The 24,682-nt window shown below is 48.0% G+C and overlaps 1 protein-coding gene across 2 annotated transcripts in view; it reads left to right on the top strand.

The window, feature by feature from the left end:
- clybl (citrate lyase beta like) overlaps positions 1-24,682 on the top strand; it is a 160,078-nt gene that overhangs the window by 120,546 nt on the left and 14,850 nt on the right. For both annotated transcript variants that reach the window (XM_072476066.1, XM_072476067.1), the window contains one exon: positions 18,401-18,608. In XM_072476066.1, coding sequence (XP_072332167.1) covers positions 18,401-18,608 — 208 coding nt within the window. The remainder of the gene's footprint in view (positions 1-18,400; positions 18,609-24,682) is intronic.

Genomic DNA, 24,682 nt, shown 5'->3' with positions numbered 1-24,682 from the left:
TTCAATTAGTTCACCTGTCATTACTCTAAATTTCATGAATTACAGCCCAAATCCATTCAATTTCAGGTTTGTCCTTATGGGAGATTGCCATTCACAAATTGGCCGTCATATTTTCTGGGCTCCCATTCCATGGAACAGAGAACATACAGTGCAGAAGGAGGCCATTCGGCCCATCGAGTCTGCACCGACCCACTTAAGCCCTCACTTCCACCCTATCCCAATAATCCCTCCTAACCTTTTTGGCCACTAAGGGCAATTTAGCATGGCCAATCCACCTAATTTGCATGTCTTTGGACTGTGGGAGGGAACTGGAGCACCCGGAGGAAACCCACGCAGATACGGGGAGAACGTGCAGACACTGCACAGACAGTGACACAGCAGGGAATCGAACCTGGGACCCTGGCGCTGTGAAGCCACAGTGCTATCCACTTGTGCTGCCCAATGGGCATTGACAATCCTCTAGAATTTCATGAACAGAATTATCAGTGTCCACATGTTTTCCCAGCAAGCATTGACAATGGACTGCAACTCCATAGAGCAGGACTTTGGAGGAGAGAGAGGTAGAGAGGTTTAGAAGGAAATTCCTGAGTTTTGGACCTCAACAGCTGAAGGCGCGGCTGCCCATCGAAATTTGGGAATGCATTAAAGGCTAGGATTTTCTAGGGACAGGGGTAGAAGTGCCGGAGGTGATCACAGAGAGAGGAAGACACAAGGCCAGGGAGGGATTTGAACACAAACTTGCCTCCAATATTGGAAGATTTTTCGTCACTGCTTGATTGTCTCCCCTTGAATTCTCTTTTTTTTAAGAAATATTTTTATTCAAATTTTTACATATTTTCAACAAAACCCCCCCCTTACAGAAAAAAGAAAAACAAAGAACACATAAATAAACATCTTACAACTACATCACAAATTCCCTCAATATACAAACCCCCCATTAAGCAATAATAAACACAGTAGAAAACACAAAGTACACCCCCCCCCCCGCCCTCTGGGTTGCTGCTGCTGCTGACCACCTCCTAACGCTCCGCTAGAAAGTCTAGGAATGGTTGCCACCGCCTGAAGAACCCTTGCACAGACCCTCTCAAGGCAAATTTTACCCTCTCCAATTTAACGAACCCTGCCATGTCGCTGATCCAGGCTTCCACGCTCGGGGGCTTCGCATCTTTCCACTGTAGCAGAATCCTCCGCCGGGCTACCAGGGGTGCAAAGGCCAGAATACCGGCCTCTTTCGCCTCCTGCACTCCTGGCTCGTCCGATACCCCAAATAGTGCTAACCCCCAGCTTGGCTTAACCTGGGTGTTCACCACCTTAGATACCGTCCTCGCAACGCCCCTCCAGAACCCATCCAGCGCCGGGCACACGCAGAACATGTGGGTGTGATTTGCTGGGCTCCCCGAGCACCTCCCACACCTGTCTTCCACCCCAAAGAACCTGCTCAGCCTCGCCCCTGTCATATGCGCTCTGTGAAGAACCTTAAATTGTATCAGGCTAAGCCTGGCGCGAGAGGAGGAAGAATTAACCCTACCCAGGGTGTCCGCCCACGCACCCTCGTCTATCTCCTCCCCAAGCTCCTCCTCCCATTTACCCTTTAGCTCCTCCACCGAGGTCTCCTCCTCCTCCTGCATCTCCTGGTAGATCGCCGAGACCCTGCCCTCTCCAACCCACCCCCCCGAGAGCACCCTATCCTGGATCCTGAGTGCTGGAAGCAGCGGGAACTCCCTCACCTGCCGTTTTACAAACCCCCTTACCTGCATGTACCTGAAGGCATTTCCGGGGGGAAGCCCAAATTTTTCCTCCAGCGCCCCAAGGCTCGCAAATGTCCCATCTAAAAACAGGTCCCCATCCTTCTAATTCCTGCCCTGTGCCAGCTCAAGAACATCCCCCAACATCCCCCAAAGCACAGTAACCACAGTAGCCCCCCGCGACCTCCCCTCACAACCGACCCTCAGTCCGTGTCCAACTTTTCGGCCTGAATAAAGGTCCACGCCTCCTCTGGTTTCTGAAAGTAATGGTGCCGGTCCTTAAACGTAACCCACAGTCGCGCCGGCTGCAGCACCCGAATTTCACCCCCTTCCGATGCAGAACCGCCTTAGCCCGATTGTACCCGGCCCTCTTCTTGGCCACCTCCGCGCTCCAGTCCTGATATATACGGACCTCTGCATTCTCCCTCCTGCTGCTCCACTCCTTTTTTGCCCATCTTAGGACACACTCCCTGTCCACCAAGCGGTGGAACCGCACCAATACTGTTCGCAGCGGCTCATTAGACTTGGGCCTCCTCGCCAGGACTCGGTGGGCTCCAGGGGTCTCGGGAAGGCACCCGCGCCCATCAACGTGTTCAGCATCGTGACCACATATGCTCCGGCATCTGACCTCTCTACTCCCTCCGGGAAACCCAGAATCCGCAGATTCTTCCTCCTCCACCGATTCTCCATGTCCTCGAACTTCACCTGCCATTTCTTATGCAGCGCCTCATGCGCCTCCACCTTCACCGCCAGGCCCAATATCTCATCCTCATTCTCCGAGGCCTTCTGCCGCACCTCCCGGATCGCCGCTCCTTGGGCCTTCTGTGTCTCGACCAGCTTGTCGATTGAAGCCTCCATCGGCTCCAGCAGCTCTGCTTTCAATTCCGTGAAGCAGCGCTTGAGAAACTCCTGCTGCTCTTGCGACCACTGCGCCCACACTGCCTGGTCTCCACCCGCCGCCATTTTGGCTTTCCTCCCTCGCACTTTTCGCTGCACCAGAATTACTTTTTTCACCGCTCCACTCCTGGTCCAATCCATACAGTGCCGGGGAAATCGTACTGTCACCTTCCCACACTGGGAACCGTCGAACAAATGCCGCTGGGCCCCTAAAAAGAACCCAAAAGTCAATTTCTGGCGGGAGCTGCCGAACGTGCAACTTAGCTCAGCATCGCCGCAATCGGAAGTCCTCCCCTTGAATTCTCTACCTTCTAAGGAATTTTCAGAGGAGCTAAGTTTCTTTTAAGTCAACATTCTTTCACCATTCCTCCAACAGCAATTTTCTTCTTTCATTCTTTCTGCCACCATTTGAGATGATCCTCGTACCGATCTATCGGTTGTGCCGTGCCTGACCCGAGACGCGACGAGGCCTCTTGTAAGATTTACCGGCCTTGCCGCGCCTCGTGAAATCTAACGAGATCTCACAAGGCGTCGCTATCTGGATCCCACCCATTGAGGTTGGGACCCAGATTTGCATATTCACGTGAGCAGTTAGCAGCTGGGGGAGAGGGGGAGCGATCGGGGCGGCCCCTGGATGATCAGGTTCTGGACAGGGCGGTACCCTGGCACCCCGATGCCACCCTGACATCTTGGCACTGCCACACAGACACTCTGGCAGTGCCACATTGGCAGTATCAAGATGCCCAAGTGGCACTGCCAATCTTCATGGGCACTGGCAATGCCAAGGTGCCTGGGTGGCATCATTCCCGTGCCGGGGATCGGGCCCTGGGGGTGCCCTGCCCCTATGAAATGGGGTGTGGGGCTCGAAGGCTCCCTTATTGGTGAGTCAGGAGTTTGCGGGATCCAGAGACCTCAGTGGTAGGGGGGGGGGGGGGTCTAGAGATAGAGGCGCCAAATCTCTTCCTACACTGGTGAGAAGAGCCCATTAATACAGGAAATGAGACTACGTGCGGCCTCGGCAGGGCAGAGTGTTCCTCGCCCAGGCCCTAAAGTAAAGCAGAGTCCTGTATAATAGGGGGGTCGATCTCGACGCCACTAGCACCGGAAAACACCCCACTAAATGCGCTCAACGCAGGACTCCGTTTCTGTTGAATCGAACCCAACATCTTTGAGACAGTGACTGAAATACTAACTTTTTTAAAATACATTTGGAGTACCCAATTCATTTTTCCAATTAAGGGGCAATTTAGCGTGGCCAATCCACCTAGCCTGCACATCTTTTTGGGTTGTGGGGGTGAAACCCACGCAAACACGGGGAGAATGTGCAAACTCAACACGGACTGTGACCCAGAGCCAGGATCGAACCTGGGACCTCGGCGCTGTGAGGCAGCAGTGCTAACCACTGCGCCACCATGCTGCCGAAATACTAATTTCTACCAACTTTGTCTTTCTGTATAGTTTGCATCATTATTTTACATCCATTCTTGAGGCAGTATTTTTAGGATTCAAATGCCTCGGGCCAAAAAGTGTGATGTACACGGCCCTTTCCTGAAGGAGGAACTTGCATTTATATAGCACCGTTTACAGCCTCAGAACGTGGCAAAGCTCTTTACAGTCAAGGAGGTACTTCAGAAGTATCGTCAGCGTTGTAATGGAGGATATGTCGCAGTGGAATTGTGCACAAGATCCCACAAAGAAACTGATGTGATAATGACCAGATATTCTGTATTTCCATTTTAGAGATCTCAGTTGAGGATTAAGTATTGGTCAGGACACCGGGGAGAACTCCCCCATTCTTCTCTGCATTAGCACCATGGGATCTTTTACAATCCACCTGAGGGAGCGGACAAGGCCTCCGTTTAATGTCTAATCTGAAAGATGGATGGTGTATTTTGCTTAGTAATTATTTGACCTTTGACTTAATGAAGCTTTGTATTTTATGAACCATTAGTGTCACTGCCTCCTCCCAGCTCGTTTCCTGAATGTTTTCCTGTATGCTGAACTCTTCTTATCCAAACTAATTTTGTATCCTTTTGGATAGTTGGCAATAACACAGACCATATGGTAACATAACCTGAGAACGTATCACATAAAATACATTTCAGCAGCTGCAGCAACATGTTTGACTTTTGATGATTTGGAAAGTATCGAATGGTTTAAATGCTAGTGAGCACGATGGAAATACTTCAAGCAAGATTGTGGAAAAGTTTGAAAAGGCTTGGATATCACAGTGAGGCACTCCGATAAAGAAGCCCTGGATTTTCATCCCTGCTCTTCGATAAGTAGTTAAACTCACATTAGTCAAAATACTATATAGGCGGCACGGTGACGCAGTGGTTAGCACTGTTGCCTCACGCCGCTGAGGACCCAGGTTCGATCCCGGCCCCGGGTCACTGTCTGTGGAGTTTGCACATTCTCCCCGTGTCTGCGTGAGTCTCACCCCCACAACCCGAAGATGTGCAGGGTAGGTGGATTGGCCACGCTAAATTGCCCCTTAATTGGAAAAAGAAAAGATTTGGTACTCTAAATTTATAACAAAAAATATATATACTATAGTGTGAGGACTGGTACGTCCAGGCAGAGAAAGTTGGACAGTGTTACTAGTCCTGGTCACTATTCGAGTGAACTCTGCTGTAAGTGTGTGTACATTGATTAAGAACAGGATTAGACTCGGTAGTTATGTCCCAAATAGCCAGCCATTAACAATGGCCACTTGGGTAAGATATCAGAGGAAAATTTAACATACTATAGAGAATTTACAATAAATAACAGGCTCTTTGGCCCAATGGGTCCATGCTGGTGTTTATTCTCCACACAAGCTTCATCCCACACTGTTGCATCTTCCCCTATCAGCATAGCCTTCTATTTCTTCACCCTGATGTGTTTATCCAGCTACCCCTTAAAGTATCTACGCTATTCACCTCAACCACTTGCTGTGGGAGCGAGTTCCACATTCTTCCCACTCTCCGGATAATGAAATTTCTCCTGAATTCCCGATTGGATTTATTAGTTACTGTTGGATTTATTGATGACTGTTTAGTGCCTGATCGCCCCTCGATCTTCTTCCTTTTAGTACAGGCCCAGCCTGGTCAACCTTTCCTAATATTTCTTTTTTTTTTCAATTCAGAGTACCCAATTCTTTTTTTTCCAATTAAGGGGCAATTTAGCGCGGCCAATCCACCTACCCTGCACATCTTTTGGGTTGTGGGGGCGAAACCCACGCAAACACGGGGAGAATGTGCAAACTCCACACGGACAGTGACCCAGAGCCGGGATCGAACCTGGGACCTCGGCGCCGTGAGGCAGGAGTGCTAACCACTGCGCCACCGTGCCACCCTCCTAATATTTTTAACCTTCATTGCAATAGCGCGATAGGAAGCATTTTAACTAATACAGGATGAAACTGAACCTCCCTTTGCCCATTTTCCAGGCGTGAATCAGGTCCCCAACATATCGTAGATCGGACACCGCATGGCTGAAATTCAGTGGAGTGCACCAGATGCCATGTTGATGTCATCATCTGCCTAAAGTAAGCACAGAGCCAAGTAAAATATTGTAATGAGGGTCCTCGCACTGATTTGGGAGATTGGTTTGTGCCAGCCCCTGATTTCTCAGATCTAAGTCTGCCCAGTAAACCATGGCGGAAAGATAGCCTTCTTAGAATCAGAGAATCCCGTCAGTACAGAAGAAGGCCATTCGGCCCAGCAAGTCTGCACTCACCCTCTGAAAGAGTGCCCTATCTAGGCTCACGCCCCCACCATACCCCCCTCACCCAGTAACCCCACCTAACCTGTTTGGACGCTTAGGGACAATTGATCATGGCCAATCCACCTAACATGTACATCTTTGGACTGTGGGAGGAAACCGGAGCACCCGGAGGAAACCCACACACACACGGGGAGAACGTGCTAACTCCACACCGTCAACCAAGGCTGGAATTGAACCCGGGTCCCTGGCGCTGTGATCAATGCGGCAATGCAGCAACCTCCCCCGTTAAAAAACTCCACATGCAGATTCTTACCGCAGTCCGTACCCCAGGACACACGTCACCCTCGCCTTGAGGGACTACCAGAGAGAGCCTTCGGAATTCCCTTCCACAGAGGACAGCGGAGGCTGGGTCAAGGCTGAGATCGACAGATTTTTGGGGCAGGCAGGAAAGTTGAGCTAAAGCTACAAGCACACAATCAGATCCGCCATGATCTCATTGTTCGGCGAGGCAGACGCCATGGGCCGAATGGCCTACTCCTGTTTCTATTTGTTGTGATCTTTATTTTTTTTTTAAATTTTGAGTACCCAATTCATTTCTTTTTCCAATTAAGAGGCAATTTAGCGCGGCCAATCCACCTACCCTGCACATCTTTGGGTTTGTGGGGTGAAACCCTTGCAGACACGGGGAGAATGTGCAAACTCCGCATGGACAGTGACCCAGAGCCGGGATCGAACCTCGAACCTCGGCGCCGTGAGGCAGCAGTGCTAACCACTGCGACACCGTGCTGCCCCTGTTGTGATCTTTATTATAACAGTGACTGACCCCCCCAACCATCCGACAATGCGACTTACATCGCTAACTTCGGTTGTTTCTGCCAGTTTTACCCTCGTGGTTACTCTGAAAGAGTTAGAAGGAAATAATAATCTTTATTGTCACAAATAGGCTTACATTAACACTGCAATGAGGGCAGCACGGTGGCGCAGTGGGTTAGCCCTGCAGCCTCACGGCGCCGAAGTCCCAGGTTCGATCCCAGCTCTGGGTCACTGTCTGTGTGGAGTTTGCACATTCTCCCCGTGTTTGCGTGGGTTTCACCCCCACAACCCAAAGATGTGCAGGGTAGGTGGATTGGCCAGGCTAAATTGCCCCTTAACTGGTAAAAATGAATTGGGTACTCTAAATTTATAATAAAAAAAAATACACTGCAATGAAGTTACTGTGAAAAGCCCCTCGTCGCCGCATTACAGCGCCCGGTTCGGGTACACTGAGGGAGAATTCAGAATGTCCAATTTGCCGAACAGCAAGTCTTTCGGGACTTGTGGGAGGAAACCGGAGCACCCGGAGGAAACCCACGCTGATACGGGGAGAATGTGCAGACTCTGCACGGACAGTGACCCAAGTTGGGAATCGACCCTGGGACCCTGGCGCTGTGAAGCAACAGTGCTAACTGTGCTACCGTGCTGCCCTTCTAACTTCATAGTAACTATTTTAAACACCCAGCATGGGACACCTCCGACTCCCCCAGGGTCTCCCCACACCACATCGACCCCCCCAGAGTACCCCACACACACACCCCTGGCCTTCCACCCTTCCCCCACATCCCAGGCCAAGTGTCTGACCTGACACTGGACACCTCTCCCCACTCTGCCGTTGTCTGAATCCCTACCCCTACACCCCATTCACTTACCGTTGAAACTTACCTTCTCCCCGTCTCGATGCTTCCTTCATACTCAGCTGCTTTACTGCAGATGAAATGGGGACCAGTCCTCCTTTGCTGCGCTCCTGTGACACCTGGCCGCTGGAGCCAGGCCGTGCTTCGCTATTCCAATCTCACCTGGCCTGAGTGCGGAAGGCCGGGCGGGAAGGGAGCTTTGGAATTCCAGCAAAGGTAAATTGCTGGTTTAGCACAGTGGGCTAAACAGCTGGCTTGTAATGCAGAACAAGGCCAGCAGTGCGGGTTCAATTCCCGTACCGGCCTCCCCGAACAGGCACCGGAATGTGGCGACTAGGGGCTTTTCACAGTAACTTCATTGAAGCCTACTTGTGACAATAAGCCATTATTATTATTATTGCTCCGGAGTGACAATCCGCCAGTGATTCCCACTCCAGGGAACTGATGGGTTATTTTTTTCATAGTAAACCACAATCACACAATCAGCTCCACAGAACTGGGACTCCTGGATGGCAGTCGAATGAAGCACTTGTGTTTAAATCTATTACGTAGGAGCCTGTACTTTATAATTTGCTGTTTCATTTGCGGGAAATTGGCTGCGGTGATTTGTTCAAACACGTTAATACCTGGTAAATGTGTGAAGTAAACTGCGCTGGGAAGGAAAAATGAATTGGTTTATAGCCGTCAGCAATTCCGCCACACAACACAGATGCAGTTTATTACAACAATGTTTCAGTGATTTAATCCCTCCTTTAAACTCCTTTCCTGACTAACGGCACTTCATTAATTTCTGCTTTTCGCATCGGATTTGTCGTTACAGTTAATGTGGAGGACTTTATACCTTCCACGCCACCTTTTCATTCGCATTCTCAAGATTTTGCAAACTCCTTCTCTCTCTCTCTCCCCCCTCTCCCCCTCCCCTTGGTTCTGGTCTTGTTTTTGTTCCTGTACAATACAGTAGCTGCAGGGTTTTTGTTTTGTCCGTGGAGGTTGGATGCTCCTCCCCTTTTTTGCTGTTTTACAATCTATATAAAGCTAAGCTATGTTTATTCCTCCCCCTTCCTTCCACCCTCCCCTTGTCCCTGAGATATTGTCACTGACCTCTTTTTTAAAACACGACAGCATTTAAGATCCCTGTTGAGGTACTGTATGTACTCGTAAGTGAAAAGCGCCCAAAGGCACAGCTACCTGAATTGCTTTTAATTACACCACATAGCAGTACTTCATCTTGGTTCTGATTCTGTTTGATTGATGCTTCAAGGCAATTGTCAGTGTAGATGATGGGATTAAGTGCCTCTTGAAGTGACTTTACATTTATGTGGGAACAAAGAGAGGGGAGAGAAAAAAATGCTTAGTCATTCACTTTTAGGAGTACCCTTCTGTTTTTTTTAAACACTGGTCACACATTCAGATACACATTCACTCACTCACACACATACTCGCACACACAACCTTTCCCTCACTCAGACACATTCACTCGCACACACAATTTTTCCCTCACTCACACATATTCAGTCGCACACACAACTTTTCCATCTCTCACACACATATTCACTCGCACACACAACTTTTCCCTCACTCACACATATTCACTCGCGCACACAACTTTTCCATCACTCACACACATATTCTCTCGCACACACAACTTTTCCCTCACTCACACATATTCACTCATGCACACAACTTTTCCATCACTCACACACATATTCTCTCGCACACACAACTTTTCCCTCACAACTTTGCGCAGTAGAATTATAGTCAATGAGGTTAAACTGAGGCGCGATTACTGCTCCTTGAAACTTCACTCGCACACTCTCTCGCCCACTGCCACACATTCGACCATTCATGCGCACATTCTCGCACTCAATCTCACAATCACTTTCACTCACACCCACCCACTCGCACAAACATACGCTCTCACGGACACACTCTCCCTCACAAGCACTCACTCATTCATGCACATACATATTCACTCACAAGCACTCACTAACATACTCTATCCACGCTTGTTCTTGCATACACACACTCTCTCACACAATCACTCATTCGCACATATTCACACACACTCACTCACTAACACAACTGCACACATACTCTCACAATCGCTCACTCATTTGCACACACTCACATATTCATTCACTCACCAACACGCATTCACTCACTCACACATGCTCACTCCCCCTCACACGCACTCACACACTCACTGCCCAAATGATTCGTTACAGCTTAAAACCAGGTGTCTTGCACCACGATGAGGCATATATGATCCATGCAATTTTGTGAAAATATTGGTGTTAATTGCTTGAGGAAACCAGGCTGCAGAACCGAACCGATAGTGGGAAGTGGAGGCTGTTGACTGTGATCATTGGCATTTCAGATAAAATGTGTGGTTTGCAGCAAGAATGTTTGGACAACTATACTGATTAGGCAAAGGCAGAGTGCCGACAACTGAATTTCAGTAGCTGTGAGCGCTGAATGTTTGTGTAAGACTTGTCGTTGTTTACAACAAACATCTCAAGTCTTCCCGTTTTAATTAGAAGGCAGTTCTATGTAGATTTTTGACTTGTTATTTTTTTTAAGGATTCTTAATCTGTTCCCCTTTGCTCAATTGTGCTTGTTCTTGAATGGATTTATTCAGCTGGTATCTGCTAAGCCTCACACAAGGCTGACTAAGTGAGGAACAATTGCATCTGATCTGGCTTTGATAGACTATTGCGAACTGCTGGCCCACACTGCAAACCTTGTTGAATGGGCAGCTCAAGTCAAAACAAACTTTACAAGGGAGAGTTGATGTTTGGGAAAGAAAGACTTTCACGCACCCCTTTCTTCACACTCTGTTCAAACCCGATTTTGCCAAGACCTTGCCGAACCAGTTTGTCATTGGCAAGTGTCACCGTAAGCCTGATAGCCCCTGTCCTGTACGGGATTGGCTCCAACAACAAATAGGCCGCACTTGCCTGCTGCCCCTGACCCTTGGATGCTAGCTGCGGGAATTAGAACGACCTGCATTTATATAGCGCCCTTGACAGAACTAAATCTCCCAAGGCATTTCGCAGGAGGGCTATCAAACAAAACTTGATACTGAGCTACGGAAGGAGATATTAGGACAGTGACCAGAGATTTTGTCCAACGGGCATGTTTTAAGGAGTGTCTTAATGGAAAGGCGGGAAGATTTAGGGACAGAATTCCAAAGCTTAAGGCCTAGGCAGCTGATTGGCCACTAATGTTGGAACGATTAAAACCGGGAATGTTCAGGGCAGCACGGTGGCCTCACGGCGCCGAGGTCCCAGGTTCGATCCCGGCTCTGGGTCACTGTCCATGTGGAGTTTGCACATTCTCCCCGTGTCTGCATGGGTTTCGCCCCCACAACCCAAAAGATGTGCAGGGTAGGTGGATTGGCCACTCTGAATTGCCCCTTAATTGGAAAAAAAAATGATTGGGCACTCTAAATTTATAAGAAAAGAAACCGGGAATGTTCCACTTGCAGGCAGGGGTGAGGCCAAGGAGGGATTTGACAACAAGGATGGGAATTTTGTTAAGGTTCAGTAGGTCAGCGAACACAGGAGAGACGAGTGAATGGGATTTGAACCAGGACACAGCTGGCGGGGTTTTAGGTGAACTCCAGTAACTCATACATTCAAGCTGTGTACAGTTTTGCAGGTCTTGGCTGAATTGGAGGTGTTTCTTTTGCATTTCTTAAAGGCCGAAAGGTTGCACTACTGCCTCATGGCGCGGAGGACCCAGGTTCGATCCCGGCCCTGGGTCACTGTCCGTGTGGAGTTTGCACATTCTCCCCGTGTCTGCGTGGGTCTCACCCCCACAACCCAAAATGATGTGCAGGTTAGGTGGATTGGCCACGCTAAATTGCCACTTAATTGGGAAAAAAAATAATTGGGTGCTCTAAAAAAAAATTTTTTTTTTACGGTTTTGATTTATTTGGATCAAAGCCTTGGTGCTGCTGACAATTTGCAGTTTTTAGTAAATGCACCCAGGAAAAGTCTGGAAACTGGGAATTAAAAACGGAGCACTGTATGTTTTAGTAAGGAAAATAACTGGAAAATTACTGCCCAATTCATTTTTCCAATTAAGGGGCAATTTAACGTGGCCAATCCACCTCCGTTGCACATCTTTGGGTTGTGGGGCGAAACCCACGCAGACACGGGAAATTGTCTCCAGAGGTAATAGGCTGGCACAGATTGACAACAGAGATTTTACTCATATGTTAATTGCTTTACAGTTTATGTTTAGGAATATTTATTTGACATCAGAATAAAGGTTAAAGAGGAAAACCTTATATTGAAAGAAAAGTTGAAACCTGAGCTCCCTGATTTTTTTTTTCAATTCCTTCACGCGATGTTGCCCATCCCTAATTGCCCTTGAACCGAGCAGCTGACTACGTCATTTCAGGGGGCAGGTAAGAGTCAACCCCTTTAGTGTGGGCCTAGAGTCACATGTAGGCCAGACCAGGCAAGGACGGCAGATTTCCTTCCCTAAAGTGCATTAGTGAACCGGATGGGAATTTTATAATGATCGATCAATCGAGGATAGCTTTGTGGTCACCATTACTGAGACTAGTTTTCAATTTTAGATATTTTGATTAATTGGAATATTAATTTTATTAATTGGAATATTAATTTTATTAATTAAAACATGAATTAAGTTAATAAATGATTGATGCTACAGTTAGAGGACAAGATGACTGAATTCTTAATTTAGCTTCTTGAGGTTGGCAGCTAGTCTGTAAAACTTCTATTGTGCATTCCCTGATCTCAGGACATCCTAAAACGATTTACACCCAGTGAAGTACTTTGAAAGTACTATTGTCATGCCAGGAAATATAGCAACCAAAATTGTGCACAGCATGCTCCCACAACCTGCATTCCACACTTGACAGTGCATTCCATGTGTACACCAAGCTTTATGCATAGTAGTTGAACCTTCTTCGACCTAGCTTTGAGGCTCTACCCCTCTATTAGCACCTTACAACACAGAATGAAGCCATTCAGCCCATCTGGCCTGTGCCAGCTCTTTGACAGAGTTATCAATTAGTCCCACATTATACCGAAACTTAGTTCCCTTCATGTACTTGTCCAATTAACTTTTCAAAGTCCCTGTGCAAGTAGGTCCCACCATCCTTTCAGATCGTGAGTTTCAGATCTGAACAGCCCTTTGTGTGAATAATTTCTCCGTCATTTCCCAGCCAGTTCTTTTGCCAGTTATTTTAAATCTGTAACCACTGGTTACCTATCTACTTGCCAGAGGAAACATTAGCTTCAACAAGACTCCTCAGAATTTTAAACATCTCTATCAGGCTTTCTCTGTGAACCCCCTTTAATCAGAGCGGAACAACCCCACCTTCTCCAAAACCCTCCACTTAACTGAAATTCCTTATCCGTAGTATCATCCTGATACATCTGTCGTGCAGCTTCTCCAAGTCCTGGACATCCTTCCCAAAATGGGGTGCCCTGAACTGAACACGATATTACCGCTAAGGCCCTTCACTTAAATCTGTTACTGGGCTAAACACCCAACTCTCTCCATAAATTTGAGCTTTTCCAAAACTCTGTGGCCTGTTTCCTAGCTTGCGCCAAAACACATTTACCCCTGTGCTCACTGATTTACAGTGGCTCCCATTCCGGCAATGTCTGAAATTTAAAATTGTCATCCTTAAGTTCAGATCCTTCCGTGGCCTCCTTCAATCCTGAAACCTTCTGGGATCTCTGTGCTCCTCCAATTCTGGTCTCTTGTGCAAGCCCAACATTCATCGTTCAACATTGGTGACTGTGCCTTAATCAGCTACCTGGTCCCAAAACTCAGCAATTCCCTCCAAATATAAGCAAAGTATTACATAGTCTGTACAGCACACCTTGGCCCAATGGATCTATGCCAGTGTTCCTCCTCCAGTCGAGCCTCATCCTGCCTTATTTCATCTCACCCGATCAACGTTCTATTCCTTTCTCCCTCAAGTATTTACCCTGAATGTATCTATATTATTCACTTCAACTACTCCCTGTGGGAGCGAGTTCCGCATTCTCACCACGCTCTGGGTAAAGATATTTCTCCTGAATTTCCGATTGGATTTACTAGTGACTATCTTATATTGATCACTCTGTGATTCCATTCCATGCATCCTGTGATTCTATACAGCCCAAGGTTCTATGGGCGAAATTCTTCCATCTGGGGCTAAGGCTTAGATTCTCCGTTCTGGAGACTAAGTACTCCCACAGGCGGAGAATCGCTACTGGTTTCCACTGGCACTAGGAGTGACGCCCGGGTCAAGAGTCTCCCCTTCATCATGCTGATTTATGCACGGGGAGATCTCACCAGATTCCATCGGAATCCTGGTAGCGAGCCTCCATTTTGAGTGTGTGACCCGATACTGGGGTCAGGCGGTGGGCCCCCTCTCCCACCCCACAATGTAAATCCTCCACACCCCCAACCCACTGACAAGTGGGGGCATGCCCTTCCCCCATGGAAATAATGGGTCATCCTCCCACAGTACGGGTCATCCAACCCTTTGATCTTATGGTAACCACAATATTTATAAACACTCTTGCTATGATTGACAGCTTCTCAGCACAACAAAACAGCTGAGTGCTTTCTACTGTGAAATAAAGGCAGTGAAAGCGCCTAGATGCTTTTGATGTGGTAAAGAGCAAAGGTGGTTGCAAACATTGTGATTAGCATCCAAGCAGGATAATTGAGATGCATTCAAGCGTGAAGGGAAAGATAGATCAATAATCCACCAAGCATCTGCCTCTGGAGTAATAAACCTGTCAGTCACTGGCTAATCCAATGTATTGCTGTGTGAAATTAAATGGAAACTTGGGGAAACTTGCACCAAAGCCGACCCGGTGGAGTTCCCACTGTGGGGGTCAGTACATAACGGGATTGTGGGGATGGGGATGGGGAGGTGGAGACTAGCGGGAAATCACACCATATCTCCCGGCCCTGACCTCATTAATTATGCACCCGGGGGTTTAGCGCCGTGGGGTGGCGTGATGATGCAGGTCCCACCATCATATCTGGGTGCAATATTAAAAAGACACCTGACATCATTGACCGCTATTGAAGAAAGAAGGTAGACCTCCTGACACAGAAGGTGGATCTCCAGGGACACTATGAGGCTGGAAGATGGACCTCCTCGTTGGCACGAAGCTGAAAGATCCACCAACAGATGCAGCCCCCGATCATTGCTGTGGTGTCCGGGGGTCCAAGGTTGCAGGCGGCCTCCATCCTGAACTCTGAAGCAACCCCAGGCATTGTTCAGATGAATTCTGACATCTGCCAACCACTGTGTTGCAGACGGCTTCTGGACCGGGGTGGTTCCCACTGGCGTCGTGGAGATTGGGGCATGGGTGGAAGATTCCGATCGGACCTTAATCCCATTAGCGGGATGCAAGTCAGTTTCATGCCAGCCTGCAACGGATTCCCAATCCGCCATGGGGGGCACCAGTGGAAGATACCGCGGGAAATTCGCGCTGGACTAAAATCGTTACTTGGACTCCTGCCGGATTCTCCCATATTTGACCTGTCATTGAACCCACCGGCGGGGCCCAGGAGAGAATTCTGCTGATAGATTTCCTTTACTGCTGCGACACAATGAGCTGAGGTTTCTAGCGACGCATTGAACTGCTGAACCCCAGCCCCGCTCAAAGCCCCTAACTAGGCCATGTCCTGCTGCAGGACTATATCAACCTCACTGATCCTAGTCTCATCGCTTTAAATCACCCACTTGCCTGGCTATATCAGTTCCTTCTTAATTAGCCTTTTCCATGCGGTTTGCACTCCCTCTTAATTTGGAATAAGGTGAAAATTAGAGGCTCAGCGGGAGGCATCCTGTGCATATGAGTCAGCGGTTCTGGTTTAAACCCCCACACCGGAGCAGAATGCAGTACTGAGGGAGTGCCGCACTGTCAGAGGGTCAGTACTGAGGGAGTGCCGCACTGTCAGAGGGTCAGTACTGAGGGGGTGCTGCACTGTCATAGGGTCAGTACTGAGGGAGTGCCGCACAGTCAGAGGGTCAGTACTGAGGGGGTGCTGCACTGTCAGAGGGTCAGTACTGAGGGAGTGCTGCACTGTCAGAGGGTCAGTACTGAGGGAGCGCCGCACTGTCAGTGGGTCAGTACTGAGGGAGTGCTGCACTGTCAGAGGGTCAGTACTGGGGAGTGCTGCACTGTCAGAGGGTCAGTACTGAGGGAATGCTGCACTGTCAGAGGGTCAGTACTGTGGGAGTGCTGCACTGTCAGAGGGTCAGTGCTTGAGGGAGTGACGTACTGTCAGAGGGTCAGTACTGAGGGGGGTGCTGCACTGTCAGAGGGTCAGTACTGTGGGAGTGCCGCACTGTCAGAGGGTCAGTACTGAGGGAGTGCCGCACTGTCAGAGGGTCAGTACTGAGGGAGTGCTGCACTGTCAGAGGGTCAGTACTGGGGGAGTGCCGCACTGTCAGAGGGTCAGTACTGGGGGAGTGCTGCACTGTCAGAGGTTCAGTACTGAGGGAGTGCCGCACTGTCAGGGGGTCAGTACTGAGGGAGTGCCGCACTGTCAAAGGGGCAGTACTGAGGGAGTGCCGCACTGTCAGAGGGGCAGTGCTGTACTTTATTTATCGTGAAGCAGTTTGGGACGGTCTGAGGATATGAAATGTTATATGAATGCAGGTTTTGCGGATGAGAGCGGTGTTCAAATTTCTGAAAGTGTTTCACAAAACATTATTCAGAAAGTCTTTGGAGAGCTGCTACAGGGTGAGATACACAGGTAAAATCCAATGGTGAGGCCACAATTACAGGATGCACCATAAAACTGTGGAGATCACATACTTGGGTTCAGCAGGATAAAGCAGGATTGTTATGAGGAAAGGTTTGAGTTACTGGGATTACTTCCATTGGAGTACAGGAGACCATGCAATTTAATAGAGGCTTTTAAAATTCTAAAGGATTTTAATAGGGCAAAAAGGAAAAAGCCATTTCCTGTGCTTTGGGAATCAGTGATGAGTGGTTTTTAATTTAAGACTTTGACTCGGAGAGGCGAAGAGAATATTCCTCTGAATTGTTGCCGTACAATGTTTTGCCGCCGGGAATACTTCAGGCAGATACCATTGCATCTTTGAAGGCAAAAACGGGTAATTATTTCAAGTTGAGGAAACAGCCTTTCTGTGTGAGGAAGCAGGGCGGTGAAATCAGCTTTCATTTGCTCAATCTGTGCTGTAAAACTTTGGGGTTCTCTGTGTGTCCCCCCGACAATGACAAAGGCTGCTTCATAGCAAGGAGCATCGCAAATCTGTTGCCAGCTGATACATAAAACAGATTTCTCGCAGAGTGTTGCTTCTGGAGAATCGGAGGTTTCACACCAACAGGGTGATTACAATGCCAGATATTGTTACCAGGGGCATAAACATTGTGAAGTCAGAGAATCGCACAGCACAGAAGGAGGCCATTCAGACCATCACCCCTGTTCTGGCTCTTTGAAAGAGCTATGCAATTGGTCCCGTTCCTTGCCCGTTCCCCATAGCCATGTAAATTTTTCCCCTTCAGGTATTTACCCAATTCTTTTTTTTGTATAAATTTAGAGTACCCAATTCATTTTTTTTTTTCAATTAAGGGGCAATTTAGCGTGGCCAATCCACCGACCCTGCACATCTTTGGGTTCTGGGGGCGAAACCCACGCAGACATGGGGAGAATGTGCAAACGCCACACGGACAGTGACCCAGAGCTGGGATCGAACCTGGGACCTCGGTGCCGTGAGGCAGCAGGGCTAACCCACTGCGCCACCGTGCTGCCCACTTGACCAATTCTTTTTGAAAGTTAGAGTTGAATCTGCTTCTAGCGCCCTTACAGGCAGCGCCCCCCAGATCAGAACAATTTGCTGCAGGAATGAATTCTTCCCCGTTGTTCTTTGGTTCGTTGGCCGAATACTTTAAGCCTGTATCAGAGATTTGAGAGAACATGGATGAAATCTCAGCGGGCGGGATCTACCAATCACGCTGTGCTCGCAAAGCAGTGCGGCGCAACGTGACTGGTGGATGCCGGGAGATCTCACTTCCGGGATCTACCCGGCTTACCACTCCTCGCGAGATCTAACAATGTAAATCCCTTGCATTGTGGGTGGGACCACTCTCTGGCAAATCTGTATATAAGAGTGAGACAGCTAGTTGGCCAATCACAGGAGTTGACTGGAGGCAGAAAGTCATGTGATGCAACCTCCAAGAATATATTAAACCAGATTCACTTCCCAGTGCTGATTCTAGTCATATTTCCTCATAAAAAGCAAATGGATAATTAGTTTTTCTTCTAATCTGCCTGCGACCCTTTGAAGCCTGTTTTTACTTTGGTTTCCCTTTGACTTTGAACGTTCAATGACATTTGCCCTTGTTTTTTTTTCAGAGGTAACTCTGCCAAGACGTGCAGTACTCTCGGGCATGTGGAGCATTGTCGCTACACCTGCAGTGCAAATACCAAGCACAAGTATGTGCCTCGGAGAGCTGTGCTCTACATACCTGGAAATGATGAAAGGAAGCTCCACAAGATTACCAGCCTCCGCGTAGATTGTGCTGTCCTCGACTGTGAAGATGGTGTTGCTTTAAACAAGAAGGTACTGCGCAATGCACACAAATAAAGATGCAAACATGCAGTGGCACAAGGTATCACTGTGATCCTACTGGAAGAGTGCAGTATTGCAAAGCGTCACTCAATATTTACACTCTTCGTTTTCTTCGAGGTGACGCTTTTGGGTCTGATTTTCGGAGACAGATTTGAATTTCTACAGCAAGTTCCATGACTTCGCGATATTCCAAAGTGCTTTTCAACCAATGAAGCACTTTGTGAAATATCGCTACCTTTGTAATTTAAGAAACGTGAGAAGTCAGTTTGTGCACAGCAAGCTCCTACAAACTGCACTGCGACAATGACCAGACAGTTAAAAAAAAATTTCTAGTCGCTTAGATCATGCAATATTACCGAGCCACTTGTGGTAGCTCCCCCTGCTCTTCTTCAAAATAGTGACCATGAGACCAAGAAAGCATACAGAATGCTTGCCTTCATTGGACGGGGCATCGAGTATAAAAACTGGCAAGTCACGCTGCAGTTGTTTAGAACCTTGGTAAGGCCACACTTGGAATATTGCGCACAATCCTGGTCACCACATAACCAGAAGGATGTGGAGGCTTTGGAGAGGGTGAAGAGGAGGTTTACCAGGATGTTGCCTGGTCTGGAGGGTGTTAGCTATGAGGAGAGGCTGAATAGACTCAGACTGTTTTCATTAGAAAGTCGGAGGTTGAGGGGTGACCTGATGGAGGTCTACAAGATTATGAGAGACATGGATAGAGTGGATGGGCAGGCACTCTTTCCCAGGGTGCAGGGGTCAGTCTCCAGGGGGCATAGGTTTAAGGTCCGTGGGGTAAAGTTTAGAGGAGATATGCGAGGCAGGATTTTTACACAGAGGGTGGTGAGTGCCTGGAACGCATTGCCAGGGGAGGTTGTGGAAGCAGATACATTAACGCCGTTCAAAAGGCACCTTGACAAATACATACATAGGATGGGTACAGAGGGATACGGCACGAGGAAGTGCTGAGGGTTTTGGCCAAGGTTGGTATCATAGCCGGTACAGGCTTGGCGGGCCGGAGGGCCTAGTCCTGTGCTGTATTGTTTTTTGTTGTGTCTGCCTGAGAGGAAAACTAATGTTTCACCCAGAAGACACCAACTGCAAGAGTGCAGCACGCCCTTCGTACTGCACTTGAGGGTCAGCCTGAATTTTGTGCTAAAGTGTCTGGAGTGGGTGAACTCACAACCTTGTGAATCGGCAGCGACAGCGTGACCCACTGACTCACAGCCGATTCCATGGATCATTCCTGAAATTCCTGCCTCCCTGTTGTTGGCTAAAATTGCTTTTAGGCATCTGGCTATTTCCTCCCAGAATTTATTTTTTTACTATCCTGTGGTTTATGGAAATTGAGCTCTCCTCACTGTATCTCCTCAATAACATAGCCAGCTGCCTGTTTCCGACACAGGCAGATTACAAGTGTCATAGCACAGAACGAGTCCATTCGGCCCACTTGCCTGTGCCATGACGTTCCCTTCACAAATCCATGCTGACTAGCAGTGATCAACTTCTATATTTGTTCAATCAGCCCATGTGGATTATTGCCCTTCTTGTGTCTCACAAGAGGTCAACAGACTTATTTCCTGCCCGTGAAGGTGCTGACATGTGATTATTGTTGCTGAGTGCTGCGTAGCATGGCATCATTCCCACTGACGTGAAGTTGCTGTTTATTGTGTCCCTGTGTCGGCGTGGCTGAAAGCATTAAACAGCAAACATCGTAACTCTGTCACTCCCGAGGAATCCCAGAAAACAAAACAATCACAATCCCCCCTCCCCCCCACCGGCTCCCCACAAGACTGAGCAAAGTTCCCATAAAGCTTGCCCTCCATTGTGAAAGATGTGGGCAATGAAAATGCTACTGCGGAGCCAAGATTGATGATCTTTAAGATTTGTAATAAATCTTTTATATCAGGGCGGCACAGTGGAGCAGTGGTTAGCACTGCTGCCTCACGGCGCTGAGGACCCGGGGGTTCGATCCCGGCCCCGGGTCACTGTTCATGTAGAGTTTGCACATTCTCCCCGTATCTGCGTGGGTTTCACCCCCAGAACCCAAAAAGATGTGCAGAGTAGGTGGATTGGCCACACTAAATTGCCCCTTAATTCGAAAAAAATAATTGGGTCCTCTGGATTAAAACAAAGTCTTTTATATCACATCCTAGGTGCTTTCAGCCATTGAGGCCCTAAACCTTGGAGCTCCCTCCCCTAATACTCTCCACCACTTTAGGACACTCCTTACAACTGACCTCTATAACCAAAAGATTTTTGACTACAGGCTTACGTCATTCTGTTGTCTTTTCATTTTGTTACCCTTTCTCATCCCAACTGCCAATCCCTAACTCAAATCCACCCAGTTAAAACAGAGCTACCGTTTTTACAATAAATATCAGGAAAAAGAGGAATTGGCACCAGTGAGACTTAAAAATGGTGGAGATATTTCATAGAATCATAGAATTTACGGTGCAAAAGGTGGCCATTCGGCCCATCGAGTCTGCACCGGCCCCTGGAAAGAACGCCTTACTTAAGCCCATGCTTCAACCCCCCACCCCAGTAACACCTCCTAACATTTTTGACACTAATGGGCAATTTAGCATGGCCAATCCACCTAACCCGCACATCTTTGGACTGTGGGAGGAAACCGGAGCACCCGGTTTCCACGCAGACACGGGGAGAAAGTGCAAACTCCACACAGACAGTCAACCAAGGCCGGAATTGAACCCGGGTCCCGAGAGCTGTGATGCAGCAGTGCTAACCACTGTGTCGCCCTAATACTTACTTAATAAGTATTTTGCATCAGCAACATTAAGTTTCAATTATGCTGCACCTTTAACCTTCAGTTGACTAGGCCTATGTCCTGGAATTCGCTCACAAAACCTCTACGCTTTTCCCCCTCTATTCCTTTATAAGAACCTCCTTTAAAACCTACCTCTGAGGGCGGCACGGTGGTGCAGTGGTTAGCACTGCTGCCTAACAGCGCCGAGGACCCAGGTTCAATCCTGGCCCCGGATCACTGACTGTGTGGAGTTTGCACATTCTCCCCGTATCGGCGTGGGTCACATCCCCACAACCCAAATGGGTGCATGGTAGGTGGATTGGCCAAGTTAAATTGCCCCTGCATTGGAAAAAAAAGAATTGGGAACTCTAAATTTTTTTTTTTTAAAGCCTACCTCTGTGACCAAACTTTCCGTCATTTACCCGACAGTGATAGTGAGCTGTTTTCTGCGCTTGCTGTGGTCCACCTGGGTAGTACTGCCAAAGATGCCTTGGCGAGATGCTGCCGCCGATCTTATAAATGGTGTTCATCCGCAACTTTGTTATCTCTAGACTAGACAACCCTGGCCAGCTTCCCTATTCCACCCTCCATAAACCTGACCTCATCCAAAACTCTGGGGCCTCCCCCTCCTGTTAGCTGTGTAATTTCTCACCCTTCGTAACTGGATGTGGCAGAGCTCCGACCTGAGCAATTGGTTGTGCGATCACTTGGCTCCGTCTATCGAAAGCTGCTTTTGCTGTTTGGCATGCGTATAGTCAGTCCTTGTGCTGTAGCCTCACCAGGTTGGCACCTCATATTTAGGTCCATTGAAACTGTTCATGAGAAGGACTTTGCAAAATAGACTGGGCTGGGTCTATCTTTCATAGAATCATCGCAGAATCCCTACAGAGTAGAAGAAGGCCATTTGGCCCATCAAGTCTGCACTGGCCCTTGGATGGAGCACCCATACTTTAAAAACATTTTTTAGAGTACCCAATTATTTTTTTTCCAATTAAGGGGCAATTTACCGTGGCCAATCTGCCTACCCTGCACATGGTTGGGTTGTGGGGGTGAGAGCCACGCAGACACGGGGAGAATGTGCAAACTCCACACGGACAGTAACCCAGGGACAGGATTCGAACCCGGGTCCTCAGCGCCATAGGCAGCAGTGCCAACCACTGTGCCGCGTGCCACCCTACAGCATTCTACTTAAGCCCATGCCATCCCCCTACCCTCCTAACCTTACCTAATCTTTGTCATGCCCAAATCCGATTTAGAATCTCAGCTGAAACGCAGTATCTCCGCCAGTGGAGAACTCTCTCAGCACTGCACTGGGAGGGTCGGTTAGGATTTCTGTGCCCATGGCCCTGGAGTGGAACTTGAACCCACAGACATCAGTGTGGTGATGACCAAATCTGGCGATGCTGGTTGCTGAGCTGATCACTCTGCCCCATTGAATAAATTATTTTCTTTAAATTGCCCTTTGTGTTTTGTTTTATCTTGAAGCTAAGTAAGTCTCCCCTCACTGGGAAAATAAGAGTACCAGTATACATATACATATATATGTACCTATAAACATGTACAAACACCTATATACATACATGTATCTACAATGATGTAGGTGGCAGATTGAAGTGTCAGACAGCACCAGTCTAAGAACCCATGACCATACTATTGTAATGTAACCACTAAACTATGATATCAGGCCGTGAAATACTATCTTGTTAATACACTCCCATTTGAGAACTGAAATATTGTTCAATTCGGTGACTTGCTTAATATCCTTCGGTCAAACAAATGAATGAATCATTTTGTTTAGTAATAGTGATATTGACAATTTTGACGGGGGTTGAGGGTGGATTGTACTCTGTACTTTGAAAACGAGCCCTGGGATTGCCCCCCCCCCCCTCTCCCTGGTTGTCCCAGTCCTCCTTGAAGTTTTTCGCATTCTGTCTGTCTTATCCTTTCCGACAGCAGAATAGATGCCGGACTAATCCCTGGAAGTTTGGAACTAATGAACTAACCGCTGAGTTGCCGCTACAGATTTCGGTCCCAAACTATACTGTACTTCACACACGATTTATTCTCCAGATGGTGCGACTGTGCAGCCCTGCCGTGAGGGAGCACCATTTCCACTGGAGTGTGAAAGTGGACGGATGTTGTTTTCTTTGCAGTTTTGATCATTCAGGAGCTCAGAATGTGCGAGGCTGATTGGTTAGTGGGTCTAATGGCTGCTGATTAATCTTTTTGTTTCCCTCTTTTGTGCGGCTGCATGTGCGTTCTCAGCTTTAATCATTGCCGTCTTGTGCGTTGGGCCAGTGTAGCCTTCCTCCCCTATCGGCACACGGCCCTTAATTCTGCTCCAGGTGTTTGTGGCTGCATGGTAGCGGAAATCCTAATGTCTCTTGGCTTCTCATCAGCTCACAGCTGTACGCGATAGTCAGCACAATAACATATTTATTAGCCGCTGATCCTCCTGTTTAGAGGACAGAGCTAAAAATTGAATTTCACAGCACTGGTCTGTGTTGCTAGTGTCAGAATCTAAAACAAGAGGTGATTGTGGAAGACACATTAATGCAGCGCACTTGAGAAGGCTATTGTGTTACCTTGGTGCTAGCCTGAGAGCATTGCATTGTGGGAATGTGCCCTGTTTACCAGTGGTAGGAGTGTGAAAACACTATTTCCTTTTAGAATCATGCATTTTAGACCAACATAGCACATGGGGATGCCATTCAGCCCATCATGCCTATGCCAGACCTTTTAGAGAAAGGTGACAGAGGTTTCAGAATCTCTCCCTGTGAGACAATTCTACATTCTTGCAATTGGTTGATATTGTGAACAAGTCGCTGGAAAGGAGAGGAGTTATTTCACAATGCAGAAAAGTAAAGGAGAGAGCATTATTTTTGTATCCGAAATGCCCCCCGCCGCCGAGGTCCCAGGTTCGATCCCGGCTCTGGGTCACTGTCCGTGTGAGTTTGCACATTCTCCCAGTGTCTGCGTGGGTTTCTCCCCCACAACCCAAAGATGTGCAGAGTAGGTGGATTGGCCACGCTAAATTGCCCCTTAATTGGAAAAAAAAATGAATTGGGTACTCTAAATTTTTAAGAAAATAAATAAATCTTTATATCCGAAATGCACTTCGGAGCACGTGCTTTGAGCTCAGAGGAAAATGCATTTTACTTTTGGGCTTCCTTACATCAGAGGCGGATGCGGCCTTGATTCCTAACTATATTACCCAGATTGCTTGCGGTTGAATACCAGATTGTGTCGCTGTGGGAATGGTATCATCTGGCTTTGGGTGTCTGTGTCTGGCAATGAT

This window comes from Scyliorhinus torazame, chromosome 15, assembly GCF_047496885.1.
Source record: "Scyliorhinus torazame isolate Kashiwa2021f chromosome 15, sScyTor2.1, whole genome shotgun sequence".
NCBI classification, from domain to species: domain Eukaryota; kingdom Metazoa; phylum Chordata; class Chondrichthyes; order Carcharhiniformes; family Scyliorhinidae; genus Scyliorhinus; species Scyliorhinus torazame.
This window is presented reverse-complemented; position numbering and strand designations above follow the sequence as displayed.